General features: G+C 41.1%; 1 protein-coding gene across 3 annotated transcripts in view; it reads right to left on the bottom strand.

Moving 5' to 3' along the window:
- RNF214 (ring finger protein 214) overlaps positions 1–16,379 on the bottom strand; it is a 51,301-nt gene extending 34,922 nt beyond the window's left edge. Inside the window, exons 1-6 of one of the 3 annotated variants that reach the window (XM_061440419.1) lie at positions 16,276–16,379; positions 14,570–14,685; positions 11,789–12,299; positions 11,015–11,074; positions 7,388–7,528; positions 4,183–4,322 (exon numbers count right to left, since the gene is read on the bottom strand). In XM_061440419.1, coding sequence (XP_061296403.1) covers positions 4,183–4,322; positions 7,388–7,528; positions 11,015–11,074; positions 11,789–12,299; positions 14,570–14,679 — 962 coding nt within the window. In that variant the 5' untranslated portion in view covers positions 14,680–14,685; positions 16,276–16,379. Of the gene's footprint in view, positions 1–4,182; positions 4,323–7,387; positions 7,529–11,014; positions 11,075–11,788; positions 12,300–14,569; positions 14,686–16,227 lie in introns of all 3 variants that reach the window. The other 2 variants (XM_061440421.1, XM_061440420.1) reach the window with 2 other exon arrangements.
- Between the last annotated feature and the right edge of the window lie 427 nt (positions 16,380–16,806).

Below are 16,806 nucleotides of genomic sequence, written 5' to 3'. Positions count from 1 at the left end.
TATAAATGAAAACGTAATAAAATAGATATCACTGAAATTAAATTTTCTGTTCACCAAAAGATGCAATTTTAAAATGAACAGATAAGTCAGAGTAGAATAAAATTTTCACAGAACGTGTAACCGACAAAAGACTTATATTTGGAATATGTAACAAGCTTATACTACACAGTTACAAAAGGCCAAAACCTCAACCTCTGCCCTGCAGAAAGGTGGTGATGGAGAAATATCTGACAGAACACTTCACAACAACAGATAAATGAATGGCCAATAAGCACACGGAAAAAGTGGTCAACATCATTAGTCACTGCTGTTGTTGCTGTTTACTCGCTTCAGTCGCATCCGACTCTGTGTGACCCCATGGACTATAGCCCGCCAGGCTCCTCTGTCCATGGGATTCTCCAGGCAAGAGTACTGGAGTGGGTTGCCATGCCCTCCTCCAGGAGATCTTCCCAACCCAGGGATCGAACCCAGGTCTCCTGCACTGCAGGCAGATTCTTTACCACTGAGCCACCAGGGAACCCTAATGACTAATGGGAAATGCAAATTAAGCCACAATGAAATACTTATTGCACAGTCATTTGAATGGCAAGGATATGAAGCAACCAGAATTCTCAAACACTGTAATAGAGCATAAAATATCATATAAACTTTGAAATATGTCTGGCCTTTTCTTATAAAACTAAACATATACCTACTACCCAACAACCCAATAATTCTATCCCAAGGAATATACCGAAGAAAAATAAAATCATATGATCACACAAACACTTGTACATGAATATTCATAGCTGCTGCTGCTGCTGCTGCGTCGCTTCAGTCGTGTCCGACTCTGTGCGACCCCATAGACGGCAGCCCACCAGGCTTCCCCGTCCCTGGGATTCTCCAGGCAATAATACTGGAGTGGGTTCCCTTTTCCTTCTCCAATGGTGGTGTGGGGGGTGCTAAAAAGTATAGCAGGTTTCCCTGGTGGCTCAGCAGTAAAGAATCCTCCTTCCAATGCAGGAGACACAGGTTCAATCCCTGGGTCAGAAAGATCCCCCGCAGAAGGTGGGAAATGGCAACCCACTCCAGTACTCTTGCCTGGAAAATCCCACAGACAGAGGAACCTGGCAGGCTACAGTCCATGGGGTCACAAAAGAGACAAGACAGAGCAACTAAGCCAAAACCACCAAAAGATAAGCTAGGGACATAAACAGGAACTAGATAATTAAGGGCTTCTTATACTAAATACAGAGTTTAAACTTTACCCTAGGAACTATGAAGGATTTTAAGCTGGGAAATGACATTTTCAGATCCACATCTTAGAAAGATTTCTATGGAAGCTGTGTACTAGACAGACGAGAATGGAGGCAAAGAAAGTTCAGTAGCCTGCTTCAGACCTAGAAGAAGGGATAGAAACCTGAAGTAAGAGTGCAGAGTGAATGGAGAGGGATCCCTAATGTTCAGAACCTACAGGACATGGTGAAGCACATGTGGTAGAGAAGGGCTAAGAGACAGGAATGTGGAATGACTCGTTTCTTCCGCTGAGGCCTTGGAAGAGGGTATGGTGCCAGTTAGGGAAAATTGGGAGAAACAAGAGGCAACAGGATTCACACACAGGTAGAAAGTTTAGACTCAGATACAAGAACAGGAAGAAAGCACGGATGCGTCTACTGACAGGAAACGGAAGGAAGTTTTACTCGGTGGCCCCTATTTTTTCAGTGAAATAAAAGGCAAGCTCACATGCTAAAACTAATGAGAGAAACGGTGGAGACAGAAAGTTTAGAAAGAGAAGTAATAGTTAGGGACAGCCCTCAGAGGAAGAGGGAGCCCTGAGGATCTATCTGAGTGTTTTTGAAAGTCAAACTCATTCTGGCCTCAAGATCCACAGTGGTAGGATTTCCTCCAGCAGACTCAGCAGCCCAACTATAAGAATACAGACGTTAGGTGGCTAACCTGGGCCAGGACTGGAGTACTATGAAAAAAATGAAGGGAAAGGAACAAGTCTCAGCAGAATTGATGGCAATGGTATAAAAGTAATTCCAGTAATGGACTTTGAGTCTCAGCGGGCTAGGTAAAGAAACGCTTCTGGGGAGCTGGAGGACTGGTGGAAAATGTAATGAGGTCAACAAACAAGAAAGAGGATCTGATGTGGTCAAAGTGTACATTTATGGGGAATAAGACAGAAAGTTGGAAGGACTGAAGGCTGTGGTCAAAATATAGGATGTTGCAACAGTCTGGCTCACTGCTTTGCACCTAAGAAACACTCACTGAACTTACTGATGGCCAGACAGGCTATTAGGACTTCAAAGCCTATCAGTTAAACAAACTAGCATTTGGTGAGAAATTTCCAAAAGGAATCCTCATTCACACTGTCAATTCAATATAGCATAAACTCTTATATCACATCAAAAGTAAGGCTTCCAACATTAACTCCCCTGATCTGCTATTTACCTATCACAAGCTCGTCATGCAAGCTCAAAGCATTTAAAAAAAAAAGAAGGATCTTGCTTGATACTGCAATTTTTCTGCTACTTGTCCCAAGCTACCTCTGAATCAACTGACGTTGTCTTTTAAAGTGTAAGCTCACCATATTTATTCAAGAGCAGCCCTATTTGCTGTTATTCTTGATGAGTCACTATTCAAGGCAGGAAGCTTGAAAAGAAGTTTAGCCCTAGAAAAGACCTAGCTTGGCAGCCTCCCCTTTCTAATATACCAGCAATAATCTTGAAGCTGGGAACTAGAAAGTGTCCCCTCAAAAGCAAGACATCACTGTAAGGCAGCCAGGTGTCAAGGAGAAAAATCAAATTTATGACTAAACTGAATATTTGGTCCTTTACTTTTTTGTCAATTCATGCTGTCTTTCTTAAAAAATTATAGTTATATTAATAAAACAGTGACTACCTTCAAATAGTACAAAGCACTTAGCAGATTTCTATTAAGTAAATTCATTTTTATATAATATCAATCAGAAATTATCCTAATTTCCTATCCAGTAATTCAAATTCTTCAGTGTCTCTCACTATCAGGGGAAAATCTCAAACCCCTTAACAAAGTATGTAAGCCTTTGTGATCTGATTTCTGACTTCTCCACTAGCCTCACTCCTCTCCACTTAACCTCAGTTGTTATTCTCTCTCCTCTGTAGGTCCCCTGCCTGCAATGTCCTTTTCCTTATTCACTGCCTGACTAATTCCTCCCTGTATCTACCCTGCAACTTTTTCTCTGAAAATTTCAAACAAACATAAAAGTTAATAGAAGAATACAATAAACATATGTCCTAAAAATAAATAAATATATGCCCTTCATCTGGATCCACCAGCTGTTACACTTTTTGCCACATTTACTTTACCCCTCTCTGAACTATCTGAAAGTTATAGACATCATGACACTTAACCCCTAAAACTTCAGCAAGTATCTCTGAAGAATAAGATCCTTCTATGTAATCACATACCATAATCACCCAAAATATTTACCACTGATACAGTATTACCTAATATGTAGTCCAAACTCAAATTTCCCCAGGTATTCCAAAATGTTCTTTCATAGTTACCATCTCACATACTTGAAAAAAGATTTGGCAAATGAACCTGCTACTTTCCACTTAGCTATCTGACACATTAGCAAGCCAAGATTTCTTGATAAACAAAAAACGCATTTTAGTAGAATTTAAGTAAAATCACAGTATTCACAGCTATTTTGATTTCCAAACAGGTCACAAGAAGAAACTTGGAAATTTGAAACTATGACCAAACTTTATGCCACCTTAGTCATACTGCAGTACCCTGAAAAGGACACAGATTCATTAAATAGCTTTCCAAACAGCTTACAAGCTACTTTTGAAATCTGCTTTTGGTATTGAACATAAATAAAAATCAAAGTAGTCTCATCTTCTGAACTGTAAAGTATCAGTTAAGGAAGTGAAACAGGTGCTAGATTTATACCAAAATCTTGATCATACCTGGGACCAAGCAATTCACTACTATCATATCAATGTATTAATGAATTCCTGAGACACTTTTTGTTAAGTTTAACATAGGTTGATGAAAAAGCTAAAACTACTATAGGATATTAATTTGGGCACTTGTTTTTCAAATAAAAATTAAGACTGAAAGAAAAGGAACTAGAAAACACAAACAGAACTAGCCTCTTACATACAAACACACATTCACAGAGCGTTTTTATTTCTTAACAGCATCATTTACCTTCTGCCCTTCTCACAAAGCTTCTCAATTTCAGCTTTTAGATCCTGCTCCTTCTGCAGAAACTCCTTCTTTTCTTTCTCTATTTTCTTCTTCGTTTCTTCTCGCTTTATTGTTACATCTTGGATAGCCTTTAATATCTCCTGAGTCCCACACAATTATAGTCACACACAAAGAAGGAAATGAATTAGTTCTTTTGGTCTGAAGGTTACTTTCAACTACCACAAATTAACACTGACTTCAGAGAATTTAAAATGAACTAAAGGAATCTAGTTCATGAGTAGTCCCAAAAGCCAGTACTTAGATATAAGGGAGTAAGTAATAATGCAGATATCAATTCAACAGGAGAAAGAATTTCTAACAATCACAACTGTTCAAAAATGGAATTTACTGCCTTGTGAAGCAATAATCTCCCCATTACTGGTGCTCAAATAAAGGCTGAATGAACACCTGTCAAGACTGCTGAGAAAGGCATTCTTGCACAGGGTGGGAGTTTGTTTCTTCCAACAAATATGGTCTTGCTTTGTTTTGTTATGGTTCTACTTTATTATGTGTAGGGATTATCTGATCTTTTTAAATTATCTGACTACATGTATAATAAGTCAAACAATTAAAAAGTGATAAATTTAAGTCATCTCTTATTCAGTCGCTCAGTTGTGTCTGACTCTGAGACCCCATGGACTGCAGCATGCCAGGCTTCTCTGTCCTTCATCATCTCCCAGAGCTTGCTCAAACTCATGTCCATTGAATCAGTGATGCCATTCAACCATCTTGTCGTCTGTCATCCCTTTCTCCTCCTGCCTTCAATCTTTCCCAGAATCAAGGTCTTTTCTAGTGAATCAGCTGTTTGTATCAGGTGGCCAAAGTCATCTCTAATTCACACCAATTCCACCCATAAAGTAATCAATGTGTTAAAGTGTTTTGTACTATGCTTTCACAACTTTATCCATCCTCACACCAACACATGTACTTATATACATATTTCTTTGCTTTTCTGTTTTTTTATAATGAGGTACTTTTATATACATTATTCTGCATCTTGCTTTGTTTACCTGACATGAACATACTTACAGCAAATATAGACAAAACTAAAAAACAGCTGCATAACACAACATGACACATGTATTTAGCCAATTTAGCCACTCTATTAAAAGCGTCCATCAGGTTTATTCCAGTTTTCTTGTACTACAAACAGTACTACAATAAACATTCTATGTCTATACTTTCACATAAAAACCTTTTATTTCTGTTGAGTAGACTTCTAATAATGAAGAGTCTAGGTCAAGGTATATACACATTTTAAAATTTAACTGACAATTCCCAGTATCTTTTCTAAAAAAAAAAAAAATTGATAACAATTCACACTCCTACCAATGTCTAAAAAGAGTTCATTTTTTCTTACCCTTGACAGCTTATTTTGTTTTGCCCTCTCATGAGAAAGAGGGAGGAAGGGTATCTAATAATTTTAATGAACATTTTACCACCTCCTATTCTTTTCCTGTTTTCACCGTCTGTCTCCTCCAACTGGAATAAACATCCAATGAAGGCAAAGACTATGTTTTGTTTACCACTAAATCTTCAGGGACTAGATTGGGAACTCGAAAATATTTGTTGTATGAATGAATCAACAACAGTAAGGCTGAGTTTATTTTCATATATTTATTCCCCATTTGCTTTTCCTCTTCTGTGAATTACTGTTTATAATTGTAGGCAAAATAATAGCCCCTGGCTCACAAAAATGTCCATGTTCTACCCCTTGGAACCTTTGTTACCTTCCTTAACAAAAAGATAGAGAGAGAATCCTGGATTACCTGGGTGGGTCCAATCTAATCACAAATAGGTCTTTAGAAGTAGAGAAACTTTCCCTGTCCTGAGCAGAGGAAGATGTGATTAGGGAAGAATGGTTACAGAAATGCAACATTGCTGACTGTGAAGAGGGAGAAGGGGTCACAGGTCAAGGAATGCAAGCAGCCTCTAGAAGCCAGGAAGGCAAGGAAATGTCTTCTTCCCTGGAGTCCCAAGAAAGGAAGGCCGCCATCCCAATACCTTGACTTTAGCCCAGTGACACCCATGTTGGGCTTCTGACCTATAGAACTGATACAATAAATGTGTTGTTTTAAGCTCTAAATTCATGACAATCTGCTACAGTAGCAATAGGAAACTATTACAATAGAAAAGTAATACAATAACCTTTCCTGGTGTTCCTTTAGACTATTTGGCTTTTACTATGAATTTGTAGGAATCAAAGTGTCTTGGATCTTAAACCCTTCGTCAGATCTGCTAGAAATATTTTCTCTCAGTCTAATATTGATCTTTTGACTGTTTTCTGTATCTTTGCCATATCAAAAATTTTAATTATATATAATTAAATTAATTTTTAAAAATCTTCTGGGTTTTCTGCCTGGATTAAGAGGACCTCTTGCAACTCAAGGTACATACATATTCTCCTAAATTTTCTTCTAACTTAAAATTTTTTTTTTCAGTTTTCTATGTATATTTTTAATCCACTTAGGATTTTATTTTTAAATACAGTATGAGACAGGAATCTAATCAAATGACTTTCCAGGTAGGCAATCAATTACATCAACAAAATATATTAAATAAACATATTCTGAACTAAAATAGGAGTGAGAATTTGGATAAGATGCCCTCAAAGTTCTTGTTTATACTTAAAATTCTATGATAACCATTAAAAAGTTACTTGCAGATTGCCTTTCGGGGAGGTGATTTGTGATGCTGTCTACAGCTCACCTGTGCAATAAAATCTGTTTACTCCATCTTTTGTTTCTAGGGACTGTTTTAATTTTTAATTCAAATACATTGTTATCCTTTAGTCAAAGGACACGGGAGTATGTTTTAGGTCATTTTAAACTAGCCTCACTAGGGCTTCCCTAGTGGCTCAGATGGTAAAGAATCTTCCTGCAGTGTAAGAGACCTGGATTTGTTCCCTGGGTTGGAAAGATCCCCTGGAGAAGGAAAGGAATGGCAACCTACCCAAGTATTCTTCCCCAGAGAATTCCATGGACAGAGAAGCCTGGCGGGGACAGTACATGGGGTAGCAGAGTCAGACAAGACTGAAACACACACACACACACACACACACACACACACACACACACACTGCTTTTTTATTTCTATTAATTTGAAAACAAAGTCGAATTAGGGACTATAGCTTTACTTGTTGCCAATTTTAATATAAGCAGGATACCTGGTGATTCTTCATTTCTTCTTCTCTCCTTTGCTGAAGTTGCTTTAATTGCACTTGGAGCTGATTCTCCACTTGCCTCTGCTTGTCCAAGACCTCCTGGTAACGCTCCTTCAACAGGGTTCTCTCTGTCATCATTTTATCCTATGGGTAACAACAGAAAAGCAGTTGAATTCCTCAATTTAACTGCAAGAAACATTCACCGTAGGCTTGTTCAAGGCATGAAGCACAGCTCTTAGGCTGCAGGGTCCAATATTGGAGCTACTAGCCATGCTGTCTGGTAAGTAAATTTAAAGTAATTAGAATAAGAAAATGTAAACATCCGGTTCTTCAGTCACCTTGCCACACTCCTAGCGCTTGAGTAGTGGCTACTATACGAGACAGCACACATAGAGAACACTTCCATCGTGAAAGGAAACTCTGCTGTACAACACTGCACTAAGATGTGGGTGGCAACCGTGGCCTATGAGCCAAATCCAGCCATCGTCGGATTTTATAAGTAAATGTTTTCCAGGAACGTAGCCATACCCGACGGTTTACTGGCTGCTTTCACACTACAACAGCAGAGGGGAGCAGTTACAAAAGAGCCCAGCTCACCTAGAAAGCCTAAGAGCTCTACTAACTGATTCTTATATAAACTATTTCTCTGCTCTAGGGTATAAGAGGAATAAGGTATTTTATCATCTATTAAGAAGAAGAATGAGCAAAAACAAAGAACAGATCATTTACTCAAAATGCATCCAGAAACTGGATTCCTTACTGGTCATCAGCACTAAAAACTGACAAACCCACCAGTGCTCTGGGTGACCTGCGATTCAGATCGGGCAAATTGGCAAGTTCTCACATAAAGTAGGAGCAGAAGTAAAGCTTTTAAGGGCCACAGTTCAGCTCTGCCTCCCTGACATTAGTAAATCAAGAAAAGTAATGGTTAGCTTTCAAAGGAACACTAAAACTTAGAGGGTCAATTTAAACACATTTGGTACAAGGTAGCCCATGTATTCTTGCCTGAAAAATCCCATGGGCGGAGGAGCCTGGTAGGCTGCAGTCCATGGGGTCGCTAAGAGTCGAACACGACTGAAGCAACTTAGCAGCAGCAGCAGCCCATGTAAAACTTAGAGCATTAAACTGAATTCATTCACTAGACGATAACTATTTTCAAAGAAAAGAAAGGTTTTAGAAGTGAATGGGGAAAAAAAGAAAAAGAAGTGAATGAGGGGAAACTTATCACCCTATGACAAAAAACAAAACAAATCAGAAGCTTTCAAGATGGGATTTTAGCTTTGGGATAAGCTAGCCCTTAGTCCAGGTGCTGAAATGTGACTAAGGCTCCCTAAACAGATGACTCCTTAGCATCATAACTTTAAAGGTTTTCCAAACCTGAGGCCTATGGATAGGTGTGTACAAAATTTTTTGAGAGGAGAATTCAAAGTTTTCAAAAGATTCTGAAAGATCTTAACCCAAGAAAAGGTTGAAAAAAAAATGTTAAGAACCAACTGATGAAACTAGTAAATACAAGCACTCTTTTCTTTTCTTCTCTCTTTACTTTCTTATGGAAACTTTTTTGTCCATAATGCATCTTTATATATAACACAGGATGGGGAAAAAAAGAACTCAAGTCTTCACAGAAAGAAGTTTCAAGGACACACTATTAGTACGTGCAAATTGATGACTTAGAGGTGTAGAGGAAACTACTTGATCCAGTTCTTCTCCAAGCCAAAGGGTTACACACTGCTGCTTTGTTTCACTGGTGGCTAATTGGTTCTGAGAGCCCAGAGGCCCAATTTGAAATGCAGGCAGTGGGCAATTACTGCAAGTGCATGAAAAGGGTAGCAAATAAAACAAGAGCAAAGTTCCTGCATCGCCATCCAGCTTAATACCTGACTAGTTTCACTGCCTTTTATAAAGCATCTGGCCCACATCACCACCTATAAAAACACAGCCAAAGAGACCACAACCCTGGGCCTCTTTCAGTCCAATGGCTTGCCAGTCTCTACCCTTTTCAGACTGATGTAAAGCTTATCTGCAACTTCTTAAGTTGGCCTCTTCAATTGCTATACAGTCGGGATATCCCAACTCCACCTTACAACTGTGGGGGCCAAATAAATACTACATGTAAAGTGCCTAGAGTAAGTGCTCAAGAAAAGACAACTTCTCCTCCTCCCCTTGGAGGTTCTCTTCTAGCCTCATTCTCAGCTTGCACACGGCCATCAGGTCTCTCATCTCTGGTATCTTTTTACTTGCCTGTTATAAATAACTCCTGAGTTGCTCTCTCTATTTAAAAGTTTTTATTGGCCTCATGTGGTTAACACACTCCAATAACTGACTTCTTTCCATCTGCCCCTCAATTTCTTTGACTTGTGCCAAATATCTTCTTTATTTCCTCTTATATACTCTTTTCTCAATAGTACCTACTGTTCTAGAAAATTCAAAGACAAACAAACAACAAAATATTAACTGGTTTTCCTCCTTATTTCCACTCAACTAACATATCTTATCCTAAAGACCTCTTCCTGAACCAAGGGTGCCTTTCTGCACATTATCCTTCCTTTTAAAAATATACGCTCACGATGCACGATACTGGATGCTTGGGGCTAGTGCACTGGGACGACCCAGAGGGATGGTATGGGGAGGGAGGAGGGAGGAGGGTTCAGGATGGGGAACACATGTATACCTGTGGTGGATTCATTTTGATGTTTGGCAAAACTAATACAATTATGTAAAGTTTAAAAATAAAATAAAATTAAAAAAAAAAAAAGAATTGAAAAAAAAAAATAATAAAAATAAAAAAAAAATAAAAATATACGCTCAGATATTCCCACACATACAAGGTAGAAGTTTTTGCCACAAAATGCCAGGGACAGATCAAGGGGACCACTTTAACAAAAATAAATGTGAAGCTCTCTAAGTTTTAAAAACCAATTACCTAGGAATAAAATAAGAAGACACAACTAAACAATACATGAGAAAAAGACATGATGAAGTTTGAGTGCAAGCTCAACAGTGTGATGAGATGGCCAAAACAAACTGCTGTCAGCTTAAGAAATGGTGTCTCGAATGAGAGAGAGAACAAGGGTCCCATTGTGTTGTGGAGTAATTATACTGTCTGTGCATTAGCTCTCAGGATCACATTTTAAAAGAAACATTGAGAAGATGGAACCTTTCGAGGTGGAAAAGAAGTCAGGATGATGAAAAGCTGAAAAATATATGAAGAAAAGAAGACTATTAAAAACATCTGGGGACATTTCACCTGGAAAGGTTCAGACCTGAAAGGTAGGAGGAAAAGGCATTAAAAAAAAAAAAAAAAAACACTTTGACTATATTGGGGGCTAACAAGTAAAACATTTTAGATTTACTCTATGTAGCTCAGGAGAGAACTATAACAAGAAGCTTTAGTGGTTCTGTTCTCATCCCATAATAAGATCTAACAGTAAGAGCTATTTTCTAAATGCGTATGTTGCTTTGTGAGTAGTAAGCGTCCCATCTCTGGAAGTAATCAAGCAGAAGTTAGCTGATCATCTGTCAGGGATTTTATAAAGGAGATTCCTGCGCCTTTTCCAATTGAGATGATGTGACTCTAGATCTTCCGCGTTAACAGTTTCATATACCAACAATGACAGTTTAACTACTCACCAGATTCTTTTCAATATCTTGATCTGTGTTTACCTCTGAATCAGTTGTCTTAAAGTCAGTCTATAAAGAAAGAAACAATTACATTCAGAACTGTTCAGAGACATTTTAAAAGGCAGAATTATATAGCCCTTTCACTGAGAAATCTGTCACAAGTAACAGAGAAATTAACTTTTTGTTCTTTCTCCTTATCAGCTTCACAGCAAGAGAACTGTAGCTCTGGCAAATGCCCTCTGACATCCATGCTACATTAAGCACTTATCCCACAAAATAACCTGAACGAGACCCAACAACTGATGCAAAGACAACCCCAAGGCTGAAACAAGAATTTTGGCCTCCTACAACTTATTGTGCCCATTCTTCTTTCTATGATAAAGCATATCAGTCACTAGAAGGCAGGAGACACTGTACTTCTTAAGATGTAGGTCAGAGAATAAACAAGGATTCCTCCTGCAAGTGTGAAGATGAGAAATAAGAATGCTAATGACCTACGCTCATCAGTTACTCAGTGCAAGCGATTGTATGTAGGTCATGAAGTTCCTAGTCGCCATGATAGATACTGGCTGTTACTTATGGAACATCAGTAACAACAGAATGAAGTTATCACAGAGCACCATATGAGAGTAGTATGAGAGTTGCCAGTAAAAAAAAAAGAGAGAGAGAGACAGAGCAGTTCTCCACCAACTAGGAAGAATTATCTCCTGCCCTCCAAAAAAAAAAAAAAAATTAAATTAAAAGCCCGAATTCCATGTTAGTAGTAGAAACTTGATACTTGACCTGGACAGCAATGTTCTGAGAAAGCTTCAGGGAAGAGCTATCCTGATCATCATCCTGATCCACTCTGACTCCTTCAACCCCATTTGCTGGAGGCACCACAGGTGGGAACTCCAAGCCTGGGTCCCTGCTCCCTTCCTTTAGGATGGAGGCTTGTGGGGCCTTCTCTTCAGGACAATTCCCGGAGGCAAGCTGCTTTGTATGGCACCCTGCCTTAAGAGACCGAGTGGCAGGGTGGAGGCTCTCCTGGAGGCACGTGTCCCCCTCCTCTCCTGCCGTGCTGGCCACATCCTTCAGATCAGACTGGGACCCACCGCCAGACAGACCAAGGGCCGTGGCTATCAAGTTTTCTCCTAAAACCGCCCGGTGCGCTGCTGAAGTGTCACCTGCTGATGAGCCAGGATTCTGCTCTGGGTGTTCCAAATGGGCATTTCTGTTATTCTCCTTGGTTATCGTTTGGTTACTTACACTCGACAGAGGCGAGTTCTTATGCTTCTGTGCAGGGTCTTTGGGGCTATGAAAACAAAAGATAAAGTTTCACTCTTCATCCAGTCTTAAAGAGGCTGAAACATATAAGACTTTTAATACAACCACTAGAAGAACAAGACTGGCCTATACAAGCCCCTCCAAATTATCAGGATGAAAAGGAACTTAGCTTCCATTCAGTAATTTTGATCACACACACACAGAGTATAGCACAGTGGTGAAGAATCTGGGTTCTGGAGACAGTCCACAATAAATAATCACACATGAATGACTCTGGGGACCCAGAAATTGGGGGGTGTCAAATTTAATAATTTGGGGGAATGCAGATGAAATAGCCTACTGTTAGACTATTTCATTTAAGTACATGTACTACTTTTGTTACACATAATATTTTTAATAAATAAAATATTAATTTGGAAACTGTTTTTATTCTACTCTCATTTCACAAAAATAATTCACACTCAAATTCCCTAGACAGATCTTTGACCAGAACCACTTTTTAGGTTCTTCAACCGCTTTCTAGAGCACAGCATCACTACTTCATGTTGCCTGAAGTACAGACAATTTTGAATCCAAAATTGAAGCTGCCAGTAGAAATTTTATCCCAGATGACACATGTATAACACTGGAAAAACTGTTTTTATGATTGCCACAACCATTAACATACTGTTTTTAAGAGAGATCTTCAAAATCTATTTATAAGGATATCCAACATTCACAACTCTTTCACCCAATAATAATGACTATATATGCATTAAATTCTTTTGCCATTAGAAAAATTAAAACTGATTCTGTCCGCCGATACCCTTAAGGACTCCAAACCAGCACTGACTGAGGCTTTAGGTCATTATGCCTTTCTTTCCTCAAGTACCTACTGTTCTAGAAAATTCAAAAACAAACAAACACAACAACAAAATAGTACCTACTGTTCAAAATAAAACAACAGAGAACATCTTGTAAAATGAAAATCTTTATAAACGCTCTTTGCTGACTCCTCGCTGGGATCAAGCAGGCTACGGGGACACAAATTATAAATTTGGACAGACACAGTAACTAGGCGTGAATCCTGACTGCTATTTACTAGTGGTTTAACTCTGGGCAAGTTATTTAACTCCATTTGCAAAACAGAAATAATATTACCTACCTAATGGGGATTATTGTGAGGATTACATGAGATAAAGCATCTGCAGTGTTTAGTTCTGGCATACAGTAAACACTCAATAAACCTTAGCTGCTATTATTATTACTAGTAGTATGTGCCTGTTTTTTGTTTTTTGTTTTTTTTAAGCTGCACCATGCAGCATGTGGGACGAGGGATTGAAACCATGCCCCCTGCATTGGAAGGGCAGAGTCTTATTAACCACTGGACCACCAGGGAAGTGCACTATTTATAAAATGAAGATTCGAGTTTATGGTGAGGTTTTACTTAACTCCTGTCCCCATTATCCACTAACAAACCTCTCTTCTTCATTTAAATAGCTATTTATTAAGTACACTGGAGTCAGACAAGCCTGAGTTTAAATCCTGACTCCAACACAGCATGGTAACCTTGGGCAAGTTACTAACGTCTCTCTGTCTTAGTTTTCTCACCTGTTAATGGGAATAATAGTATTAACACCTACCTCCTGGGATTGTTAGGAGAATTAAATGTATTAACACATACAGAGCTGCTAGGACACTGTTATCTATTGCATTAGGTCCTATGTACTGTACAAAAGTGTTGAGGTAGCCAACCTAGTACAACATTATACATAACAATGGTTTAATCACTATAAAATGCCAAGGCTGGTTAACCATAATTCCAGTCTTCAAAGAGTTTAGTTGGAAGGCAAACTACACACATGAAGTAGTAAGTCATACTAACAAAGCTATCTATTTATCTATAATACAAATGTAGATCCATGTACATATACATATACAAAGCATACATATGTACTAAGTGTGTGTGTGTATATATATATATACACACACAATATACAGGTACAATATATAAACATATAGTTAAACAGTCCATGTAGGAGAAGTTGGGAAATATTTGCATTTTCAAATAAGTTTGACCAGCTGTATTCTAATCTATTTACTCAACAAACAATTAGCATGCCTGCTGAGTGTCGGATACTATGAGGGGTACCAAATATACAAATATAGATCAGACAGTCCCTACTTTTAAAAAAGCTTCATCGAGGGCAATGCCTCTAGAGCCAAAAAGGGGAAAGACCAACTACACTTCTGTAAGAAGCCCATCTCCAAAGCCCCTCACCCAAACGAAATCTACCCAGTCAGGAGTCCACACGTTACCTTAGACCATCTGGGGGACCTTCATCTGGTTTGGAAGCACAGACACTAGAAGAGGATTCCGGAGGATTGGGAGCAGTGGCCACCACGCCAGCTACCTCAGATGCTGCCATCGTGCTCTGCACATTCAGAAACAAATTACAGCTACAAGTTCCAAGACTTCAAAACAAATGTATCTTTCCCCATCAGAATGTCCGTACAGCAGAATCATATCAGGAAAGAAACACAAAGAAAAAGCTGGGCTCCAGGAGAAAATACTTCAGAGTATTCCTCAACAGGATATAAAAAGAGCCATGGCATGCAATAGGCCCCAAGGGACATCAATCCTCAAACATCATTATATATATCATTACATATATTACACACACATATTATGTGTGTGTGTAAACAACACTATATATGCCTGTGCAAAGCTTTTTCAGTTTAGGAGAAATGCAGTCTCACAGACTGTGAGAATCCTCCAAATGATCCACATACCTACCTTGCTTAATATCATTTACAAAAGATGTGATTTGGGGCCTAATATCAATGGTATCTTATGTTTTAAAATCATTTTATGCCTGTCACATTAAAAGCATTCTCCATTAATATACGTTTTCTGGAAGTATTCTTGTGGGAGAGAAAAAATAGTATTTAATTGGGCAATCCAAGTATCTTTTACTCTGTGTTCCCCACAGATGGGAAAAGTTTGACAACCACTGACTGCGGAAAGTACACTCTTCAGTTACTGGAGGTGCAAAAGAGTATGAGAATCTCAGTTACTCCAGCATGAAAATGAGAAGCTGAAAAACAGTAATCCAAATAAGGGAAGTGGGACAGGGGCCTTTTTTAGATCAAAAGGTCATCCTTTATGTTGCAGGACAAATTCATGGCCTTCTATGGTGAAAAGATAAAAAAGAATATGGGAGGAGGGAGTGTAACATAAGGTTAGCTTAAATCTCGTTTTTATTTTAATAGCATCCCAGGTACATCCCTGACCCGCGAAGAAAGCATAGGGCAGGCATGGAGGCTGGCCTGTGTCAACACTTAAGTCCCAGGCTATCGTCCCCCTGTGCCTCAGTTTTCCCCATCATACGAGGGTTCCAGGAGAAAAACGGGCCCCAGATCGCCATTACTGTTCTCACAGGTGCAAAATGTCCTGCCCCATCGGAGCCCGGGCCGGGGGTTCCCGGCGCCCGGTCAACAAAACCACAGGTCACGGGTCCTACGTGCAACTCGGTGGCTGAGAGCCGCAGAGGGGAGGGGGACGGGGACATCTGGTAGGAGGCTGCGGCCGGGGCGGGGGGCGTTAGGTCGAAGAGGCCAAGGGGAGCCTCGCACCGCAACCCGGCGGCGATCAGACGGCGAAGCCGAGAGCGACGGGTCAGCGGGGGAGATCCGGGGACGGTCGCGAAAGGGACAATGGGGGGAAGCGACGCCGAGTGGTCCTGGCCGCCCTCCACAGCGGGGCTGGCCCTACCGGCCGATCCCTCCGGCCAGAGCCCCCTTCGCACCTTGCCCTCGGCCCCCCGGTCAGGCTGCCAACCCCGCGTCCCACTTCTAGGCCGGGACCCCCATGCCCGTCCCCGCAACTCCCTCCACACACACCCCACCCCCCCCGCAGCCTCGACCCCCGCCCCTCGCACCGCAGCCCCTCGCCCGCGCGCCCGCCCCGCACACACCTCCCGCGTCGCGCCCCCGGGAGCGAACGGGGGAGGGACGGGACGCACCTGAGCGGGCGGAGCGGGGGGGAGGGGGCGGTCGAACCTGGGGGGGAGGGGTCGAGCGCCGGCCCGCGCGCGCGACACCTCCCACTTCCGGCGGCACGAGCGGCAGGGGGCGAGGCTCGGCCCCGGAGAGGAGAGGCCGCGGTGGCACCCGCGCCGCCGCAGATGGCGCCCCCTGGCGGCCGGAGTCGGCGCGGTCGGGGCCGAGGGTTGGGGACCGGGGGGACACGGACTTGGCGGAAACCGTCCCTTGCGCTAAGATGCTAGTGGATTCCGCCCGGGCGCAGGGACTTGAGAGATGGCGACCGCGAGAAGGACTTGAGACCTGGCGGAGGGAGAACCCCTCTCTAGGAAGGTTATCAGGCAAGAGTCAGGGTCATGGCGGTCAGAGAGAGAAGAGGAACAAGTGTTGTTTTAAAGGTCTCAAGCGAGATGCCTTGTCCAGAGGACGCCATGAGGGAGAGGACCGGCCTTATGGAGAGGGTAGCTTCTGCAGGTGCCCCGAGGACGCGGGGCGGTGGGCCAGCCGCCGCA

This window comes from Bos javanicus, chromosome 15 (genome assembly GCF_032452875.1).
Source record: "Bos javanicus breed banteng chromosome 15, ARS-OSU_banteng_1.0, whole genome shotgun sequence".
Taxonomy (NCBI): Eukaryota; Metazoa; Chordata; class Mammalia; order Artiodactyla; family Bovidae; genus Bos; species Bos javanicus.
The sequence above is the reverse complement of the archived record's forward strand: the minus strand, read 5'-3'. Positions and strand labels throughout refer to the sequence as shown.